This window comes from Malaya genurostris, chromosome 2 (assembly GCF_030247185.1).
Source record: "Malaya genurostris strain Urasoe2022 chromosome 2, Malgen_1.1, whole genome shotgun sequence".
Taxonomy (NCBI): domain Eukaryota; kingdom Metazoa; phylum Arthropoda; class Insecta; order Diptera; family Culicidae; genus Malaya; species Malaya genurostris.
In genome coordinates, this window is record NC_080571.1 from 200,478,401 (window position 1) to 200,501,782 (window position 23,382).

The 23,382-nt window shown below is 42.7% G+C and overlaps 1 protein-coding gene across 8 annotated transcripts in view; it reads left to right on the plus strand.

The window, feature by feature from the left end:
* Nucleotides 1-23,382, plus strand: part of LOC131427014 (protein split ends) — a 271,135-nt gene that overhangs the window by 233,636 nt on the left and 14,117 nt on the right. For all 8 annotated transcript variants that reach the window (XM_058589878.1, XM_058589880.1, XM_058589881.1 and 5 more), the window contains 4 exons: nucleotides 7,489-9,731; nucleotides 10,220-20,506; nucleotides 20,641-22,743; nucleotides 22,828-22,961. In XM_058589878.1, the coding sequence (XP_058445861.1) occupies nucleotides 7,489-9,731; nucleotides 10,220-20,506; nucleotides 20,641-22,743; nucleotides 22,828-22,961 (14,767 nt within the window). The remainder of the gene's footprint in view (nucleotides 1-7,488; nucleotides 9,732-10,219; nucleotides 20,507-20,640; nucleotides 22,744-22,827; nucleotides 22,962-23,382) is intronic.

Consider the following 23,382-nt stretch of genomic DNA (forward strand, 5'->3'; position numbering starts at 1 on the left):
TGAGCGAAATACGTATTTCACTAGAATTTTCGGAAAAATAATAGATATTTGTTATATACTACATGGAATGAAAAGTCCACAGCCTCTCACAGAAAATACGTGAATAGTTTCGAACCGTGTATATTTTTGTTGAGAACAAGTCTCAAGATGGTTCAATACCAAATTTCATAACAATCTATCCACTAGTCACTATTTTTACCTGGAGCTGTTAGCGGAATACATGCAATAGTTTCGGAATGTTATTTACATCCTTCTTCAGTGTATCGGTTTTATAAGTTTGTTTGTTTGTGCGTATCTGTATTGTAACGTTTGTTATGCTTCATTAAAGTATAGTGACTTTGTGAAAGTGTAATAACGTGACAGTGAAATAGTGGAATTAAATGGTACATAAATAGTGCAACAGCTGTTTGTTCCAGACGAGTTCTATGTAGTTTTCATCAAGTTATGGAAAAAGTCGCACTGGTGCATTTATGCATAGAACCAACGATCAAATTGAATTATTTGCGGTACGGATTGGTTCACCGTATTCTCCAGACCTAGCCCTCAGCAACTATTATCTATTTCCAAATCTGAAAAGGTTTCTCCAGGGAAAAGAAATTTTCGTCGAATGCTGAGGTCATTGCAGAAATGGAAGCCTATTTTGAAGGCCCTGACAATTTTTTTTTTCAAAGGACATCAAAATGTTGGAGGACCGATGGCTCTAGATGGAAATTGTACTGAAGAATTGAAAAGTTTTCACGGTAAAAAAACTCGACTTTTTCTATGTTAGGCCCGGTACTTCTCATTCCATGTAGTAAAACATTCTACTTGCGACGCTCAATCAAAAAAAGTATGTAATATCTTGAAGGCTTTTAGAAAACTACGGAGCCCATGGTTATAAAAACTGCTCGTTATGCCTAAGATAAAAAACTGGCTGAAAAGATAAATAAATAAATATTCGCAGAAGAGAAGGTTCTGGAAAAAATCGCTCACATACAAGAATTCTGTGTTGATGAATCTTCCGTGTACACGCGTTTTCTATTTTTACCTTCCCTGGTCTTGGTGAATGCAGTTCCCGAACAACACCAAATTGGTAATATACTGTGAGAACTGGAACTATGTTGACGGGAATGATTTTATCCCAAAACCTTCTGTGAATTTTTGATATATTTGTCTTTGTCATTGCAAACAACTTAAATGAGTAATGGTAAATTCTCGTTAAAACGACTAAATTAAACCACCAAATTAAACTAAATTTCTTTAAAAGCGATTTCTACAAATTGTTAAATTGACCCAATTGTATTCCAAATTCTTCATTCGCTAATCTCATGACCTACGTAAAATCCAATGTTTTATAGAGAAAGACAGCAGATATTCTGTTAAACGACTTAATCTATGGGATGAATAAAAAACCACAAGAGCTGGTGGTTACGGGTGAGTTTTATTGAAAACCATTACTCACTCAAGAAAAAAAAAATCTTATGAAGAATCTACTCTAAGCGATTGAATAATGTTCTTCATAGTTGAAATTTAAGATTAATTATATCTTGACCTTTGAGATGATCAGTTATTTACTTAACGTTTTTTTTTGCTACGATTAAGGTCCTTCACCTCTCTAGCAATATGTGTGCTGGATTGGGAATCGAACCCAGGTAGGCTGCTTGAAAGGCGTCGATTTACTTCGTCTTCATGCGTAACGTCCCGGAATGGAGGTTGAATGCATAGGGCACTGGTCTTACAAACCAGTTGTCGTATGTTCGAGCCCCGACCTGGAAGGATTCGTAGTGTCAGTAGGATCGTAGCACCAGCCATGCAATGGTTCTGTACACTCTGAATCGGCTGCGAAATCTGTTAAAACAGAAGGTCAAATTCCACTACAGGAATATAATACCAAGGTTTTTTTCATGTGTAACGTTGTCTTTACCTATGTTACTTATATATTCCGGAATCAAAATTCAATTTCGGTAAACTTGGAAGGGAACCTACATCAAAATATTTACAAAACATTCCGATGCAGAACTGCTCAGACAGACTTAGTATTCAAATAATAATGAACAGTACAGTAACATAGTTATAGCTGCGATTTTATTGAAATCAATTAGAAAAATTAGTATTAAGGTCTGTTCGAGAGCAAGATTAAATTTTTTAATGTAAATTTGACAGCGATATGTGGCAATGTTATCAAAATTAAAATGCGGAAAAAAGGAAAAGTGGAAAGAAAATTTAAAATGCGGAAAAAACTTTTGTATAACATTCTTTGCGGAATTCGACACTCTGTTTCAAAACAGATCTTGCTGTCGATTCATTGCGTATCATTGCCTGGCTAGTGTTAAGATCCTTTTGACTCTAAGAATCTTCGATTGATGGGTAAGTCGATGTTTATCACGCAGCCCTCATCGCGGGTTCGATTTCTAACCCCGCACATAGGGTCAAGACAGTTTTTCTGTCCCGAAGAGACGAATGACCTTAAGGTAAGGGTTCAAAAAACAGATAATATTCGCACTAAGAATCCTTTCAGGACGGGCTCGAACATACGACAACTGACTTGTACGTCGAGTACTCTACCATCTGGGATGGAATTTAGAATATAAGCTTGCCCATAACAGGATATTACCGAAATCTAAAAGATTTGTATACATTGGGGCACGGAAATAGCATGATGAGTACGACTATCACCTTTCACGTAGTATACCTAGGTATTATTCCCAACCCTCGCACATATAATCAGGCCCGAGAGGCTAAAGACCAGGGGCTTAAAACATTCATTGAAGAAATAAAATAAAAAGATTTTCGAGGGCTTAATTTTCAACTCAATCTGGTAAACTGAATTAGAATTATAATACTGGATGAAGGGTACCTGAAAATTTTGAGCATTGCCTACAATACGAGAATAACATTAGTTATCAGAATTAAAAAAAAAACAAGGAAGAATTCTGAAAAATGGTTTCAATTGATGAAGTGAGACTACAGCATTTACTCAATTTAGAATGAGAATTTTCTAATTATTACCACTCATTATCGATGCTTATATTAAAGCTTCGAATGGAGAAGTATTCGATATAATGATGATACAGAAATAAATCCCTCTGTTCAATAATCAACATTTATAGTGTTACTGATGAACCTGTAATTCTTGTATTCGTTTTCGGATCTTACCAATGAATATTGGTTTCACAAACAACACAGAAAAATAGAATTGATTTTCCACTTTTACTTTTGCTCTGAATAATCCATCAAGGCGTTACCTTGGTAATCTTGAGCAATACTCTCGATTGATCTGTTTTCAAATGTTTGCTCATCAAACTAGTTATTAAATCAATCATTTGAAATCAAAACGCAATTCAATTTATAAGAGATTAGCGCAAAAATGTTCAAATAATTAGAGAAGTGACTGAGTCATTTACATTGCAAAAGTTGCCATATTATCTATCTACAGTTTCATTTTTCATAATTACAAAAGAATTCCATTTAAACTATATCGCTATTTGATGCTTGTTTAAAATTGTTTTCTTCAAAGTACTTTTTCGTACCAAAACCAATATAAAATGATTTTTTGTCGGGTTGATATTTAAATCAAAGCCGTAATTTTACCTAAAAACCTAAATATGTAATGTATAATATTCTTAAGATCAGAGACATTGTTAGGATGCATGTTCAAGATGCTGGCCTGATTTCCCCTGAGAAGATCTTTAATGTCAATTGTTTTTTTTTCTGTTTCGATTATAGAGGTTTTAACCTTCAGATCATTCGCTTCTTCGGGCAGAAAAACTTTTTGATTCTATGTTCGGAGTTGGGAATCGAGTCCAGGTAGGTTGCATGATGCCGATTGTTGTATTGTCATGCAGTTGCTCTGGACGCCAAAAATACAAACAAAACCTGTATTTATGGTACAGGTCGGAGCTGAACAGGATGTTCTACCATGCCTAACCGTGTTATAGAGCTGTGTCTATCACAAGGTTCAAGGTGACGAAATGGTAGCGCGTATGCACGGAATGCATAATAACGCAGGTTCGAGTCCTGTCTCTGAGCATGTCTTTTTCCAGAAAATCATCTTTTCTGTTAAGTTTATCAATCAGTTGGTTTCTCCAATATATGTTTCCACTCAGTCGTTGCAAAAACTAAAACAGAAGGTCTAGATCAGATATAGCTATAGCTATAGATGTGCATTTAGAATACAAATACACAAGCGTGTGATTGTGAATTTGTGCCTTAATTTGAGTGGTATGTTTGAGTTCTAGTTTGAAGGGTTGTTAGAGTAAATAAAATTGAAACTTCATACTTACATTTTTATTGCATTGTGTCGTTCACAGCTATGTAGTTTGTACAAGTAAAATTTGAACAATAGAATTTTCTATTATGGGTTTAATCAGTTACATGGGATCAAAATATCAACTCTTGTTTGTCCAATATGCAAAGTACTTGCATATCAGTTCCATATTACCAATATTTGGTCCAATAGTACCAAAATTTAGTGTTTTGTATCACAGAACATAAAAAAATCGAACAATAAAATTGATCCCTTTTTTTCTCAACTTGCCGTTTTTGCATATGGGACATGCATATCAGAATATGGGCAATAAACGTTCTTAGCCAATTTTTCTCTGCGATCATCGATGTCAGCATGAAAAAAAAAGTAACCATCCAGAATCAACACTGTTTTAAACTGAACTTTTGAAGCGCAAAAAAAGTTTTTTCGAAAATCCAGAATAGTCTGCGTACTCTCTAAGAAAAAATCGTGTAAATTTAGGTCCCCTGGGACAGCAATATTTGAGCGTCAAAAATGAAACATTAAAAATTTTAACATTTATTCGGAACAAAACCTTGTTTTACATTCTGTTTCAACGGACTTCGCAGTCGACTCATAGCGTACAAAACCATTGCAAATTCTACAGATACTAGGGATCCTTCCGGGTCAGGGCTTGAACATACGACAACTGACTTGTAAGACCAACGCCCTAGCATTGAACCGTAAACCAGGGTTCAACATTTATTCCACATTTTAAATATCATTCATTTTGATATTTTTTTAGAGTTAAAACATGTAATTTTACGTGTCTCCTGTGAAAATGCCACATATTTAGGTCATTCTTGTAAAATGCAGGTATTTGACGAATTGACGAAGTGGGAAGCTTATTATTAGTGGGCGTAGTTAGTATTGTTTTTGAAATACTTCTGTGCAAAAGGGTATCAACTGTAGAGTTGATTTCTGCGTTTTCTGTTGAACGTCATAAACTTCAGTCATTCTGGTTTTGATACCTCATGGGCGCCGGTTTTTGCTAAATGCACATGCGAGATGGGCGAAACAGTTTCTTTAGAAGAGCAGTTCAGCATTCGATAATTCTACCGAGAGAACTAGTTCTCCTGAACAGTTCATTCGTTCTTTAGAAATTTCGTATGTATCAGAGAAAACAATACGAAAGCAAATAATTATATTTCGTTAGAAACAAAATGTTTAGTAGTAAGTGCAGTAACTCTACTGCATGTATTTAAAGTAGTAATCCTTCACTTTTGTACACTTTCTCAGAGGTCGTTAATACATACAATTTCTACTGCATTCTTAAGAACGATGGCCGTTACACAGTTATCAATACTTATATTTACTTAGAAAAGGCAAGTGAACTATCGTTTTGTCCTTACATGCTTCCAGAAGAACTAGTTCTTTTCAACCGGATTGCTTATCTCTAGTGCGCATTACTGTTTTCAAATCTTTCAGTTATAAACTTAGTTTTAGCTTGTTAGATGAGGGATGTACTGCCCATACTCGCATATCAGTCCCATATCGATTTTCGCCAATTTTGAGTTAGCTTGAGGAATGAACTCAATATACATACTCTAAGAAATTGCAATAAAAGTTTTGGGTTTGTTCAATAAAATGTGAAAAAAATATCAACTCATGTCTGTCCCATATGCAAAGTACCCGCATGTCAGTCCCATTCAGTGCAAATTTCAATAATTTCATTTGTTGCAATATTGGAATAGCAAAGGTGTATTACCGATATTCCATGTAATAATACCATGATTTAGCATAAGGTAGCACAATAAATCAAAAAAATTGGAAATAAATTTTTGATCGTCTTTTTCTCGACATGCCGATTTTCCATATGGGACTGATATGCAAGTATGGGCAGTGTAGTTAATGTATAAAAATTAAAAAAGTTTGATCCAATATGTTTACTAAATCTTCATACTTCAGCAATCGCGCATTGAGATCAGCTTTGATGGCTTCGATTCTTGGAAAATTTGAAAATTACATTTGACTTCAATCGAAGCATGCCATATTTTTGGGAGTGTTGACTTGATATCACACTCATAACCATTTTCTGTCTGCTTCGAGTTCACATTTCGTCAAATTAGCTGTGAAATAACTGACAGGTAAAAATGTTACATATTTTGGTTTGTAATTTTATATCGTTTTTAATCTATCGAGGCGTAAATTTACATGATTTGCTGTGGTGTTTTTGTTTTTGTGAAACTGTCAATGGAGAATTAAGTCTCAATTTACAATTTATTTATTCAGTTTTAAGTAAAAATTTCAGTCGTGAGTCTTAGCAATACTACTCTTAATTATTTGCATTTGCTTTTCTGCATATCTGTGCTTGTTTCGATAGAAATATTACTAAAAGTAGAAAAAAAAATCAACAAACCCTGCATGTATAATCGAAATTTTTCGCGAATAACAATGTAGTACTACACTTTCCCATTACGAAAGACATAACAAAACTCTAACAATGTTTTACCACTAAATAGTTTTAAAATAATACGATTTTTTGACATATGTCGAAAGGATGTTGTTAAAATTTGTTACTTAAATTATGAAATATTATAAAAAGAGGTAATTAAATCAAAATAACAGGATAGCTGTTATTATTTTGTTCTGTTTCTTTCTGATTGGGTAACTAGATATTGTGCTGCGTTGTTTTGTTCTGTTTGTTTTTTTTTGTTTCACCAGATAACACTTCTATTCCAGCTCGTCTGCACGTGTTTTTGTTTTGTACTGTTGTATTCTGTTAATCTAAGTAACTCTGTACCCCAAGGGGGGCGATTCTGTCGCCGACACAAGCTGATTAGAAAGAACTGGTCTTCCATTCAAAGATTTGCACTCGTCTGACTCGCGAGAGCAATCACACTTACACAGTGATATTTGTTTATCTCTGTTTATTTTCTGTCAATCATTTAGTTCGTGTAAAATTGATCGTCGCGTCGCGTTTTCGGTTTGTTTCGAATTTTTGAACGCACCTCAAACCATTAGTATCACCTCAGCCATTCGATGAACTCATTCATTCATTTATTCATTTCTTACTACATCAAATCATCAATACGTTCCACAACCATGGCGAATAATATTCACTAATTACAACTTTTTTTTATTCTTTCTCTTCCCATTCTACTCTGATCATACAAACAATCAACCTCCAAACAACAACACCAATCGAAACACTGCGATCACTATGACAACGGTCTTCATCCGAAACCACGGGCCATCTTCTGTTTGTCAATCCGCTCGTACAGATCGACCCCAATCAATCATCATCGGTTATCGTCCAGCAGTAGTTGGTACGGCAATACTAGCACCAACACCGCCAACGACAGCGCCAATAACCTAACGATCTCACAGCATCAGTCCTCCGGTGGCCCAGTGACACCCACCCGCAATATCTACAGTGCGGTTGTCCTGCCGGATCATTCTAATCCGGTGTCGGCGTCCTCGCTGTCCCCGTCGCCGTCGGCATTGCAACCATCGAATCCCGCAGCGGCCGGGTTATTGGTCAACAGCAGTGCTGCTGCAACCAACGAGCGCATTAACAACAACAGCTATGATAAGTTGGGTTCCAAGAAAAAGCTAAAATCACGCTCGTCCGACTCGGAATCGCCCAGTGACGGCGGACATCATCACCAGTCGCTGTCGCAGCCGCACCATCATTCTTCACACCATTCGCGGCAAACGTCTCCGATCTCGTCATCTCACCTACCGCATTATTATCATCATCATCATACGGGTGGACATCATCACAATCACATCGGTGCTACTGGTGTTAGTGGTCATTCCTCGCAACTCACGCACAACAGCCGAAGTGATCGATCAAACTCGAGATCCCGGTCACGATCACCGAGTAGTTCCTGTTCGTCCACCAACAGTACTACCACCAGCCAATCGAACGAGACTTCGTCGACTACAAGAAGTCCTGCCACTCTTGTACTAGGCAACAGCAGTGCTCCATTCGGTAGTGGTCGAGAAGGTCGTTCGGATCGATTAGACCGTGAGCAAATCTGCAACCGGGGAAATCTTCAGTCTGCGGTAACCGTCAGTAATAACAGCAATAATAATGGTGGCAGTAGCTCCGGTGCGAGTAGTAGCAGCGGTTCAGGTGGCGGCAATCTAAATTGTCACTCGGAGGATAATCGACCGCTAGCAATTTGCGTACGAAATCTACCAGCACGATCGTCGGACACTTCGTTGAAGGATGGATTATTTCACGAGTACAAGAAACACGGCAAAGTAACATGGGTGAAGGTTGTTGGTCAGAGTACCGACCGTTACGCGTTGGTGTGCTTCAAGAAGCCGGAGGATGTTGAGAAAGCACTGGAGGTGTCCCACGACAAGCTGTTTTTCGGTTGCAAGATTGAAGTAGCACCGTATCAGGGCTACGACGTTGACGATAACGAGTTTCGGCCGTACGAGGCGGAGTTGGACGAGTACCACCCTAAGTCCACCCGAACTCTGTTCATCGGAAACCTCGAGAAGGACATCACGGCGAGTGAGTTGCGCAAGCACTTCGATTGTTTCGGCGAAATCATCGAAATCGACATCAAGAAGCAGGGTGTTAGTGCGTACGCCTTTTGTCAATATTCGGACATTGTTAGTGTAGTGAAAGCCATGCGTAAAATGGACGGTGAACATTTGGGCAGTAATCGAATCAAGCTGGGGTTTGGTAAATCGATGCCCACCAATTGTGTATGGATCGACGGAATCGCGGATAGTGTGGGGGAGGGCTATTTGAAGTCCCAGTTCGATCATTTCGGTGCCGTCTCTCAAGTGACTATTGACCGTGATCGAAAGTTGGCGCTAGTGTTTTTTGAGCAGGTTCAGTGCGCCCAGGTAGCTGTGAAGGAGATGCGTGGTGCGACTTTACGCGGACGAAAATTGCAAGTGGATTTTGCCTCGCGCGAGTGTCAAGATGCATTTTTTGATAAACTCGACAAACAATCTAACGCGTCGTTCGGTTCACCCCGTTTCGAAACCAGCTCCAGCAGTCGTTATGGAAACAGTCGTTACGTGGAAGGATCAAGCCGAAGTAGGGCTGCCTCTTTCAGTCGACCCAGTAATCCTTTGAGTCTCGGTGGAGCCGTCTCGCCGAGACTGGATCCGTCACCCGTATCGTCAAGTCGAGGGAATGCCACCGGTAACAATCCCAGTACACGATCTCGAATCGTTCGATATTCGAACGACGATTATTATCTGGACAATGCAAACAGCACTCACAGTGGCGGTTGCAACGAGCGGAAGTTTCGTAGCTACGACGAGTACAGTCAAGGGTCGGCAGCTAGTTCGCACGAAGATGCGTACGAGCACGACGGTTACAGCAGCAGTCACACGAGAAGCAGTGCCCATGATCGGTTGCAACCGCCGACGACCTCGGATTCACCCCCACCGGTTGTGACATCGAGTGGGTTATCTTCGTCTATACAGTCCCGCTTGGGGGATGTTGAACTACCCGCCGGTTTGGGTCGAAAGCGAAGTGAGAAAAGTCCAGGTAAGTGTTTTGTACCTTCATTTGCCACATGTGTGATGAGGATTCGTTCAATATCTACTTCAAAGGGTTTTTTTTTATATGCATGCACTAAATTCTCGTTCTAATGACCAATTCAGGTGATTTTCTTTCAAATACTCGATTATCTTTTTTGATTGTCAACATCTGAACACTGTCATAATCGACTTTAAGTATTCTGGAAATTAATGAATTCTGGAATGATTCGGTCTACTTAAAGATGTAATATTTCCATATGAAAAATAAAGATAAACAGTATTCCTGAACGAATTAATCACTTAAAACGAGGATTTAGTGTAGCGATGAATTGAGTCCGACAAATAAGTTACATCAACTTAAACGAGTCAATGCATGTGCCATCCAACTCCTCATTCAATGAGCACGTTAAAAACTCAACGGAAAGCATACTGATGGATCTTTCGATTTCCTTTTTTTCCATTTTTCTTTTTCATTCTCTGATCCGAAATTTCCAGGTGATATACGATATTTACAGAAAGAAAGAGTGCATATTTTAGAACAATTAGAAGAATGCCCGTCCAGTGGTGATGAGTTAGTGAGTCCAAAGAAACGTATCAAATACAATTCAGATGCTCACCACGGCAGTGACCCATCTGATCATCATCATCCCCATTATTCTTCTTCTGCTGTTGTTATTCCATCCAACATAGCCAACGATACGGCTAGTGGAACGTGTGATCCAACGGCGGCATCGTCTGGCAGCGGGAACGTTGGTGGAACGAGCGGACATCACCACTACAACAGTAGTAACAGTAGCAACCATTACAATAGCCATCATCACCACCACCATCATAACAGTAGTGAGAATAGTGTGCAGTCTGGTTTCTCCTCCTCATCCGCGGTCTCGCATCACAGAAAGTGCGTCGAGGTGCGGCGGCTCTCAGACTGCAACCTGCAGCAATCAAAATCATTATCAAGCCAATCAACGCCTTCATCTATGCATAGTAACAATAATAGCAGAAGACCGTCCACTGACAGCACACCGTTGCAACAAAGACATGGTAGCAGTAGTAGTAATAGTTCTTCCAGTTTACAACAATCACACCTAGATAGTGGACATCCCTATACGCATTCGAGCAAACGACGAAAAACGATTCTGAACAGTGACAACAGTATGACCGTCATTGCGAGTTCCGGGATCTCGGCGTTGTCGTCGAATGAGCATCACCATTCGTCACGAGGTCGGGGCCACCAGCTACACTCGATACACTCTCACGAGGCGAGCGGTGGTGAGAGCGCAGATGGTTCACGACCCGGAACACCTCTCTGTGATGAACGACCGGAGAATCTACCACCCAGCGAACCACGACGGATACCAACGAGTCGCTCCTACAATCAAGAACCTATGAGTCTACCGTTGCCACGATTTGCGATACAGTTCCTACAGCAGTATCGGTTGCAGAATCAACAGCAGCAGCTCCAGCCATCCCTGGTTGTTCCTGTTTCTTCGCATTCGTCGACAAGTGTCTTGTCCAGTGCATCGCTTCAGCAAACGTCAACGTCAACAACAACAACAGCACAGTTTTCTAGCGTGTCCGGTTCATCGGCCCAAAGTGCTCTGAGTTCTTTGCATACCACATCGTCCGGTGCTGCTATGAGTGGTTTATCTTCGCTTTCATCTAATTCTAGTCTACTAAATAACACACTATCAAGTCCACCGCCCACGCACGCAACCAAACTGTCACTGGTCATACCACAGAACCCGAACTCTGGAAGCAGCAGCACGACTCCCGCATCGGCTTCCGGCTGTTCCAGTACCGTAAATAGTTTGGAGCATGGAATCCAAGCTCCCGCAAGTCCACTGCGAGCTCCGTCGGTCAGTTCTAATTCGAGTGACTCCGATGATGGTCCATCTATTTCACCTTCTCTGGAAGAACGAATCAACAGGCTTGATGAAATGTACGAAAAATGGTCCGGCAACAGTCAAACTCGGCCGAATAACACCTCCACTGATCATCATTTCAATGATCGACACCACAGTCATAACATGTACCACCACAACCACATCAGTTCTGCGGTGACTGCGGGTAGTTTGAATCAATCACCCGTATCGAATGTGTCGTCGTCTTCTACGTCATCGTTCCGACATAAACTGCTCGAACTTGACGTGCACGAAGTCCCTCCATCCGATATAGTCAAGTCTCTTTTATCGCGAAAATCAATCTTTGACGAGGATCTCAAACGATTGGAAAACATCAGCGATAAATACGAGCCCGGTGTCTTCACCAGTTACGCCAAGAGCACTGTGAATTTCAACACCACCGGCATAGCGAACTCGGCAACCGTTTCACCGGTTCACACGATCCTAGCATCGCAGTCTCCTCTGCACGCGCTAAAAGCGCAAACACCACCGGCAACTAGTTTACAACGGCTTGGTAGCAGTAGCACCTCGGGATCACCCATGAACAGTCCCCAGCCATACAACAGTCCAAATCCGTCGGTGAAATCTGGGCTTCAGTATCCGTTCCCGAGTCATCCACCAACAATGCCATCGGTAGCTGTTACAACATCTGTTCCTACTAGCACCGCCTGTGCAGCGTCTGTGACGTCTTCTGCGGCAGCAGGCTCAGCCAATTCGGTCGTTTCTAGTACCAACAGTGGAACCACGAACACTTCCTCCACATCCGACGCAAGCAGTACGTTTTCCATTTCTTCTTCCTTTCCCTCGTCACTCACTTTCACCAGTACAAGTACACTAGCGAGCGTTGCTCCGAGTAGTTATGCAATAACTCCCATTACTTTCTCTGGTACCACCACAGCAACCGGAGCCTCAGCAGCAGCAGCAACAACAGCAACAACAACAACAACATTGTGCAGGAGCACTTCGGCTACCCTAGCAAATAAACCAAAGACCAATGTTTTAAACAAAAGTATTAGTTTAACGGAAAAAGCAAGTACAAATATTAGTAGTAACAACAATAATAATTTAACGTGTAATAGTAATAATCTAACGAGTACTAGCAGTAGGTGTAGCACTAGCTTAAATGAATCATCTGCAATGGTAACAACTATGACAACTATTGCAACGACAACGAGCATAGCAACAGTGAAAGTATCCTCAATGATTTCTTCTTCTTCGTCGTCATCATCATCATCGTCGTTTTCGTCAGCCGCAGTTGAGACGACTGTGGCCAACAACACCGCCACATCGACAATGTTCGGAACAGTTCCATCCGCCTCATCCAGTAACATCACTACTAGTAACCCCGCCACTATCCCGGCGAGAATACCGGTATCTTCTAGCAGTCATAGAAGCTCTACAGTTACGACAGCTCCACCTGGTAGTACAAATTGCGGTACCATTAGGCCCAGCAGTATACCGCCTGTATCATCGAGTACTTCCATAGATGGGTTACACCAGCATTCCAATAGTTCTAATACTAATCAAGGCGTCGGTAACAGTAGTAGTAACAGTAGTGAGAAAGAGGACAAACAAAGTAGTGTTGGTTCTGGAAGCAAACATCATAAAGATCGACGGAAACTGTCGACGGCTTCTTCGTGCTCGACAAGCTCAACTGGTTCCACTACACCATCGTTGACGCCAACTACCTCCTCTAATCATCCTTCATTGCCGGATTTGAAGGCAGACGAAGCTTCACCTACCGATGACGATCACCATGCTCATCAGCAGCATCCGGCTAGTGGCGGTTCTAGTGGGAAACACAGCAGCAACAAACAGAACAAATCAAATCATCACCATGGGCACAACCATAGCCATGGACACAGTCACCGACATTCCAGTGACAGTACTAGCAGTACAGGTAGCTCGACGATAGTCGCTGTCTCTAGGGTTGGTCCACAAAAAGACGTATCAGATGATGCAAATGAGTTCGATCGTTTGAAGTTAGATGTCCCGCTGAACAACGTGAATCCCCGAAGCGGAAGTCACAGTCGGAAAGAGAAAGACGTACAAGAGCGCGATGAAAAGGAGAAGGAGAAAGAACGTAAACCTGGAGAGGAACGGTTGCAACGTGAGAAAGAAGAATCGAAACGAAATCAGGAACAGAAGACAAAAGAATTAGAAGAACCGAGGAGAAAGGAGAAAGAGGAAGATGAACGAGGACTGCAAGAGGAACGAGCTAAACAATCGGAGCGAGAAAAAGAGCTAGAGCGGAAATCACCGAAAGAACGAGAGGAAAGTGAGAGGGTTGAAAGAAACAAACGGGATAAAGATGGCGATAATCTGGTAAACGAGCAAATGAAACACTCATCGGACGATGGAGGATTCGTTTCAACGAAAACTGCCTGCGAAGAACTATCGAAACATCACAAAGGTCGTCGTGATACTGGTAGTTCTGGGGGAAGTAATTCACCTGTCCGAAATTCATCGAAACGGCGTCTTAGCTCACCGGATAGCAATGACTCTCCAATGGAGGATGCTAATGCCCTGAAGAAACATAAACAGGAGAATCAGGACAATAATCGGATTTCCGATCGACGAGATTCCAGCAGAGATGGCAGAAAGGAAAAGCACCATAAGAGTCATAATCGAACCGATAAAGCGTCCAAGTCATCTTCGGTGTCGTCTAGTTCGTCGGAAAAATCAGTGTCTCAACCGAATGTTCTTGGCAGTGGTGGTGGAAGACACGAGAGTCTTGATGATAAGCAGCAGTTTATGTTGGAAGAACGGCGGAAAGAAATCACATTCCCGGTTGAAGAGCATATACATAACACGCATCATCACAAGAAGAAGGATCGCTATCACGAGAAGCATAAATCTAAAAAAGAACGAGAATCATTCGGAGACAAGGAGAACACACAGAGTGAGAATTTTTCGGTTGAAAACTTTGCCGATCATCGATCCACCAGTGATGAAGAAGAGCTGAGTCGCTTACATCACAAGAAAGAGCACAATAGTTCCAAGGACTATGGCAAACGATATCACAGTGAAAGCGGAGTTGACTACAAGAAGTATGATCGCAAATTTAGTCTAGCAGAATCATCCCCAGATGAAGATGGCAAGAAAAAGAAAAATCGTACCAACAACAGCCGAGTGAAATCAGTTAACAGTTCGGATACGGATGACTCGGATGAGCCTAAGAAGCATTCGATTTTCGACATCCCCGATGAAGGACCGAATATCTCTATGTACGATAAAGTGAAAGCACGTTCCTGTAAAAACATGCAAAAACAGGAAGAGGAAAAGAAAATTAAAGAAAAGTTCTCCAAATTGAAGCGAAGTCGTGCTAAACGTGAAGGAAAGAATCGTTCCAAGAGCTGGGATGAGGATTCCGACACTGACGGTATGAACTCCGATACCACAATAAATAGCAAGTATAATCACAAGGATCGACACAATAAGAGTGGCATGATTACGACCTCCGATGACGACGATCATCTACCTACAACACCACGAATCAGACGTCAGCCGAAAGAACCTTTGGCATCCGATTCGGAAGAGGAGGAACACAGTCGTCGTATCCGTAGTAATCGTGATCGCCTGAATAATTTGTGTGACGATGAAAGTTCCGACCTCGATCACCCAAGAAGACATGCCCCTCATACGCCTCGGCGTAGATCGGGTGAGAAGAGCTCTCGAAAGAATTATAGATCAACGAGAATCCAGTCGGACTCCGATTCGGAAGATAACGGTTCGGTTACTCGACATAAACGTGTTTGCGAGTTCGAGAGTTTGAATGTCACAAGGGATAACAATCAGTCACATTCGTTCGGAAGTAAGTTAAGCGTTATGGCTATCAAACAGGAGATTAAGAGTGAGGAAGACAACACTCAGGAACCAGTTGAAAGCAAGGTAGAAATCAAGGCAGAGGCAAAAGTTCAGCCCCCATCGGCACTCATTACTAGTGACGTTTCGGACGATGATGTAGTCAAAAGTATCGTAAAATCTGAAATCATTCCTAGTACCATGATCAAGAAGGAACTGATGGCTGACCGGTTGACTTTTGCCAAAGAGCGTCTGGGTCAACTGTGTGATCCGGTTTCTTCGGAAGGAGAACCGAATGTAACCACGGCAGTTAGTGCAGAGATCGAGAACACAGTTAACTCGGCTGTCGATCAAATGATTTATGGTCATTCGGAGTCGAAGAAGAAACACAAGAAGAAACAAAAACGACACAAGACACTTGAAGGCTCGGAGACCGAAGTTAAGAGTGAGAAGGAACATTCCCCTCGTGATGAGAGTGGTTCGGTGTTCGATGAACTGAAGAAAACTACAGATGATCAAATGTATGCTAGTTCGAAGAAAAAGCACAGTGGCAAGAAAGACAAACGGCGTGATCGCTCGAAGGAGGAATACGAAAGATCTGGCAAATCCAAGAAATCGAAAAATAAACATAAAGATGGTATTAAACTGCCAGACATTGTAACATCTAATACGAAACGGGAGGAGAAAATGGAAGACATTTTTGGACCCATCTCAGACGAAGAATCACAGCATTCTTCCGTAGAAACAGAAGTCTCTGTCAAGCAAGAACCGACTGGACAGCAGCTGGAAGTGAAGTCTGAGGAAACTACGAAATCCCTGGAAAACCAACCAAACGATGGAGAAATGACGGAGAAAGAGAAAATGAAGGAAGAATCCAGACGCAGGAAGGAACGAAAGCGACGTGAGCGCGAAAAGTTGAGAGCTGCGATGACTATGAAGGAAGAAGAGAACAGTGTAGATTTGGACGAGGCAGGCCGTGCATTGGAGGCCCAACTAATGAGTGATTCCGATCAAAAGGCTGACGATGCATCACCCACTTCGACGGTTGCTACAAGTGGTAAACAATCTACGGCAGATGTGATGGATGTGTTCCGATTTACCGATGGTGACGACAGTATGGAGACATCGTTCAGTGAAAAGAAGGAATCGGATCATAGTCGCAAAGAGAAAAAGAAAAAGAAGAAACGCGGTAAAGATGAGAAACATAAGCACCATCACAGCAGCAGTAGCAGCAGTGCAAATCACACGAATCCCCCGATTACAACTCCATTTACGCCTACGGCCAACAAACTTTCTTTGGATATCATCTCGGCTCAACAGGAAGATTCTAAACACAACATGAGCAAACAATCGCCTAGTTTACCGTGTTTGATGGAAGATAGTCCCCCATGTTCGAATCGACAATCGGCGCTGCCAACATCAGTGTCGATTCCAGCTGGACAAATGTCCCCATCAACTCCAACAGGCCGAGAGCTAGCATGTTCAACTCCAACCAAGGAACTGGAGACAGAAAAGTCGTCGATCAATCCAGACGATAACGATGCGCTCAATTCAGCCCCATCGAAACGAAAATTGGAAAAGACAATTCCGGCTTTCGGAGAGATCGATCAACAACTTCACGAAAAAGCGGTGTTGTCTATTTCGGGAGAATTCATTACTGAGAAGAGTACCAAGGAAGATCAAAAAATTATGGACGTTGTCCACGAAACTAAAGACAAGTCAGACGAATCGAAGATCGAGGAGAAATCTAGGGCGGTAATTTCACAGGAGGAAACGGAAGATGCCGTAGCGGCATTGCTGGGAGAAAGCTTTGGAACATCAAATACTCCTGATTTCTCTATTGATTACTCCATCGATCCAGTTGAGGAATCTTCTTCGCAGTTGAACAATGATCCGCCACAGATCCCCGAAGAAGATGATGAGGAGATGAAAAAGGCAATTTTGAGCTTGAACACAGAAGAACACATAAAGCTCGATATGAAACCTGATACACCGCAGTCAGAGCACGATTTACAAATTGATACTGATACCGAGGATGTAGCTGACGATGACCATCCTGCCAGTTTACTGCGGTTTGATAATCCTCCCAAGACGCCCGATGTAGATCTTAGTCAGATAGGTAAACCGTTGTCGGAGGCTAGCACAATTCCTGGTCCTGATTCAGCAAAGAAATACGACAAACTGGAAATGCCTGACACGCCAGGTAAAAATGTTCAGATTACAAGTAGTACGTCTGCTAAAGTTGCAGCAGAGGCAACGCCAGTATCCACTGTGATTACTAAGACATCACCTACTGTAGCAGACGCTCCTCAAGTTGGTTCAACTGTAGCGTCCAAGCATCCAGTTCCAATTTCGAAGCCGGCGGTGCCAATTCAAGCCCCAATTATAATGCAGTGTCAGAAAACAAGTACAGCAACTACCGTGGGAACTATCAAAGATGCACCGAACAAAGTAATTTCCACCATAGCGTCGTCATCGTCTCAACCAATTGTAGTGTTTTCGTCGTCTTCCCAGGCAACTCAGGTGAAGCCCGTTTTGTCCGTTACACAGAAGGCGACAATGGTTGGTGTTCAACCACCACAAATTCGGCAACAGTACATCATGCAAGCACCACCCACGATCAGCATCCCTGAGCAACACATTGCATATCAACCACTTGATACTGCGGTCATGTCTCCGCGTGGTCCGATTGCAAATGATCCGAGACTGCAATCGCCGAAGCTTCAACTTCAGCCTCAATCACCATTCATGAGAACATCTTCTCCGACGGCAACAAGTCCTAATCTAATACGACCACAAATTATACCTAACCGCCAGTCTCCGCAACACAGTCCAGTTATGGGTTCACATCCCATGCTAATTCATCAGCCAAGCGGTCACATCCTTGTTTCATCAGCAACCTCCAACAGTCAGTTTGCTCCGAAGACAAGTCAAATGAATCAAGCAATGCATGTTGGACCACGCTTCCCCGTTGTTACACAATCGAAAGTTGTTCCGTCGCCACCAAAAGTTAACGAACCTGCTCCATCCAAGCAGCCCATTAACACGTTCGCTAATCTTGGAATGGCCCCAGGTACTCGCATCGTAACCTCTATGTCGAGCACAGCATCAATGCCGGTGCTAGGAAACGAGATTACATCAAACACTGGCTCTGGTTCCAAGATGGTTGTAACCTCAACTGCAATTCCTGTGACTACATACGTCATTCACAATACGAAATCCATGGAGTCCGGTCAGAAACCATCGTTGCCTGGTACTCCAACGAAAACTATCATTCACCAACAGCCGGTTTATATTCAGCATCCAGTCAAGCAGTTCGTTCCACAGCAACAACCGATTATTCAGACGAATCTGAGCTCGGTTCCTCAATCGCCTCGACTGTCGTCGCCTGTAGCAACACCTTCGAGTAATATTATCGTCTCGTCTCTGAGTCAGAAATCAAAGGAAGATAGTAAGCTTTCAAATACCACACCTACCATCACTTCGAATCCGAATCTGCTATCTCAATCGACAGTTGCTTCTGTTGCTAGTACTACGGATAATGCAACGGAAACCAGCAAAGAAAGCAAACCGGGCATTGACCTACAGAAGACATCCAGTGTGGCTGCAGATAAAACACAAGCACCGTTGGACGATAAGACAGCTTCTAAAACAGATAACGCCATGGTTGAGACAAAAACAAAGCCTTTACCGGAATCCATGTTGACAGAGGAAAATGTAGCCAAAATTCCTGACAATTCCAGTGCTGGTAATGTTCTTGGTATCGACCAAGAAGACCAAGAGGGCGATTCGAAAGAAGACAGTGACTACTGGTCTTCAAAAGATACGTTTATCGATTCGGTTATCAAGACGCTTTGTTCCGAGGATGATGTTCTAGAGGCTACCTCCGAACAGAACAAAGATGATTTGAGCAACCGGGAGGATAAGTCGGAAGGAAATGATGCAAGTGTATCTAAAACTCAAGTTGGGGAACTGTCTAAAGCGGATAAGAAGAGTCCTGAACCAGTAACTAAATTATCGACAACAGCACCATCATCGACGGACGTTCAACAAGCACCATCGGTGGTGCAGAGAAATTTGAACCCGACAGAAGTGAATGTAAATCCTTCAACGAAGGAGGAAAACGATGTGGATGAAGGCTCTAGTGAAAGCGTAATTCCAGAAGCTTCTACCCGTGGAGGCAAACGAGGAGGTCGCCGTGGTGGAAGGAAAACTTCGGAAAGTATGCCTTCGACTATAAAACAAACAACAGTACCAGATAAAGCTCCAGAACCAGAAGTTACTACTGTATCTAGGAGAGGTGCAAAGGCTGGTATCAAAAGAGGACGTGGTGGCGCAAGAGGTGGCAGTTCAAGAGGTGTTACCACTAATGTACATCCAGCCATGCCATCTGACGGTAAAGGCAAGTCTTCGAACTCTGGTTCTGATGTCTATGAGTTCCATGATGATTCAGGTGAAGAAGTTGTCGCCGGTGACAATCAGCAAACCGATGGAACACGTCCGAGACTGATTCTGACCATTAAGAATCAAACTCCCAGCACAGTAGCTACTTCGACAGTTGGTGCTGCTCCAGCTCCAGTGACAACATCAACCACCGTTGCTTCGTCTGTGACTAATGTTACTGCAAGCACCATCAGTACCGTGCAAATGCAACCCACCACTTCTTGTCCAGCACCACAACCGCCGGTGGAAACTCAAAGCATTCCATCACCGGCTTCGGAGACATCTAGAGAAGAGTTTGTGCACCCATCTGCCAACACACGCAAATCTCGTCGTTTGCTCGAAAAAGATGGACGCACTACGGTAGACGACATCATCGATGATGTGATCCGGAATGGACCTTCGCCAAGAGTCACACCTCCACCAGCAAGACCGCAGCAGCAGCAGCAACAGCAGTCCCAGCCAGCAGTAGTACTTGCTCAATCACCGTTCCTACCACAGCAACCGGTACATGCGCCATCCGTTGGTTCTCTAGGAACGATGGGACAATCACAACAACCACCTCAGACGGTCACCGGGGAGCTACCCTCACAACCGGGTAGACGGAATACTCGCAACAACGCAACAGCTGCCAACGGTAAGTAATACGATTGAAGTAAATTTGGAAGCAAACCTACTTTTGTTTTAATTATCATTATCAGATCATAGTTTGCTTCAGAATAATTCTCAACAGCCGACATTTTAACAAGAATTTTATCTTTCATTCTACAGCAGCAGCTGATGCTCGCAAATCTCCCCGCGCCGGACGGAAAGGCAAGGATAGGAAAATATCGGAAACATCTGCAGATAGTAATGACGAGAAATCGATGGCTCCAGTGAAGCTTACGCAAATGGATGCAAAGATTGATGGAAAATCAATGGCAGGAACACTTTCCGCGACTACACCGATTACTCCAAGTGTTTCGGTCTCACGACCAAATGAAACTGCGTCTGTGGCGGATAAGGCAAAGGATAAACCTAAATCGGCCGATGAAGTCAAAACAGAACTGGGTACTCCGCAGGCGAATTCGTTAACGTTGATAGATCCCGTAACCGGTGAGCTAACGGTGATGCGAACGGGCAAAGAAGGTCAATATGTAGCCATGCCAAACGCTCCGCAACCCTTGAAGAAAGTTATTGCAGCTGCGGCTAACGCACAGAATGCGGCAGAACAGTTGAAAACAACTACCTCTTCGCCAACTCCTCCATTGTCGGCGTCAGCATCTCCTATTCCAAATCGTACCCCGACACCTGGTTTAGCACCTTCTCCGGGATTGACACGTGTACCAACACCCAATACTACTGTGGCTCATCATCCGACCCAACAATTGGAAGCGCAAAAATTATCTTCTGTAATGGCTAAGCAGAGTAGTCCATTGCCTTTGACATCGCAGAGTCCTACAATTCCTGCCACTACTGTGGTCATTCCATCACCTCACAGTACTGGCGGAACAGTAGTGATTCAGCATCCTCAAAGTGCACAACAGCATAGCATTCAAAAGCCGCATACCTTGAAGGCTCATGTGCTAAATTCCCAACAGATCATACAACAACAACAACAGTCGCAACAGCAATCACACCCTGGAAAAACGTTCCAACAAGCAGCACCCTCAACGCAGACTCAAATTGTATACAAATCTGTCATCCCACAGCAGCAATTGGGAGCCATACACACAACTACCGGCAAGCAAATTCATCCAGGCACGAACATAAAAATGTCTTCCCAGACAATTCCACAAGGAATACACGCTCAATCGACACCACAACAACAACAACAACAAATCATCATACAAAACCCAATATCACAGCAGCCGATGACGATTAATAAACAAACAATTATCAACAAACAACCTCAACAGCAGCAACAATCTCACCAGTCAGCAATCCATCATCCACCAGGCAGCGGTAATCTTCTGATTAACATACCACAAAACATGCATCAACTGGGAAATGTGCCAATGTCTCCAAGAATGCCACAGCATCACCAAGTCGTGATATCAAATACCAAGCCTCATCCCGGGCAACCTATCCAAGGTCAAACACAGCATTCACCACAGATCATACACAAGCAGGTTCCGGGTCAACCACAGCAGACTCAACATCAGAATCAACCGGCTCCGCAGCAAATTATCATTCATAGTGGCAAGATTCCACCAGGTCAGCAACAGATTCCGTCCGGTTATACCACGGTGTTGCAAAGTGGGGGAAAGATCATACACCAAGGTCCGATTCAAATGGCCACTCAGCAGCAACAACTTGGCCAAGGAACATTGCAGCAGCAACAACAACAAACTATCGGCGTACCTGGGAAGCATACAACGCAAACTATACAAATCTCTGGTACCGGAGGTCCAGGTGGTGGTATTCCTATCCACTACCAGTCTCAATCGGGAGGGCCGCAACCAACAATCGTACACAAGACAATCACAACGGTACACGGGGGACAACAGATCAAAATCCAGCAGCAGCACAAAGTTGGACCGGACACTCTATCTCATTTGCAACCAGGAACTCAAATCGGTGGAAAGCAGATCGTGCAACAGGTTGTTACTTCTGCTGTAGGCGGTAAACTGCCACCACAGCAGCTGATACATCAACAACAACTTGGTCCGAATCAATCTGTTGGATTGGGTAAAGTCAATCACGTTGTATCCGTACCACCAACGTCCAGCGGCTGTCAGCAACCCCCGCAACCATCGCAGTTGTTAACGATTCAGCAGGGTAAAAGTGTTCCGTCTTCCCATTTGCATCAGGCGCCACAGATTCTGACTGGTGCTGTCGCAAGTCCTCCCTTGAAGCAACCACACATGCAAAGCCAGCAGCCGATTGTGACAGGTTAGTTGTTTGTTTAGAAGTTTGGAGGTGTTTGTGTATGACAATAACTGAAATCTATTTTCTTTCGCCTACTTCATCACGTAGGAGCCAGCAGTACACGCGTCGCAATGCCACCGGTCAGTCCGCAGGGTCAGCAACCATCGACCACACCGCATCTGCGACATGTCCAACAGCCGGGAATGAATGCGCCTTCACAGGTGGCGTATGAGACGAATCCGGTAAGTCGCACCTGTTGTTTTTAGTAACTATTATAATACCATATATGATATACCATCTATGATGTATGACTGCTTCAGTTTGTTATTTTTTCGTGTTTTATAATCGTCGTTTTTTGGTGATTGTTTCACCCCAGGGACGTTGGTTGCTAACTGCGCAAAATGACATTATTTCGTTTTTGCGAAACCATTTTGATATTTAAGTTTGGTTTTGTTTTCTGATGGCATCGGATTTGGATAAGATAGTTCACTCTTTTGACGAATTTCGCGCCAAACACATTTTGACAGCTATCTGTTAGATTTTAAGGAAATGTAGACTTTGTCACCAAAATCTACTTTGCATACTTTGTTTTTATAAAACAGATCTAGACTGTCTTTTGAGAAGGGTCAAATTTGGTTTACCATTTTTGTTTCAAATGGTCAC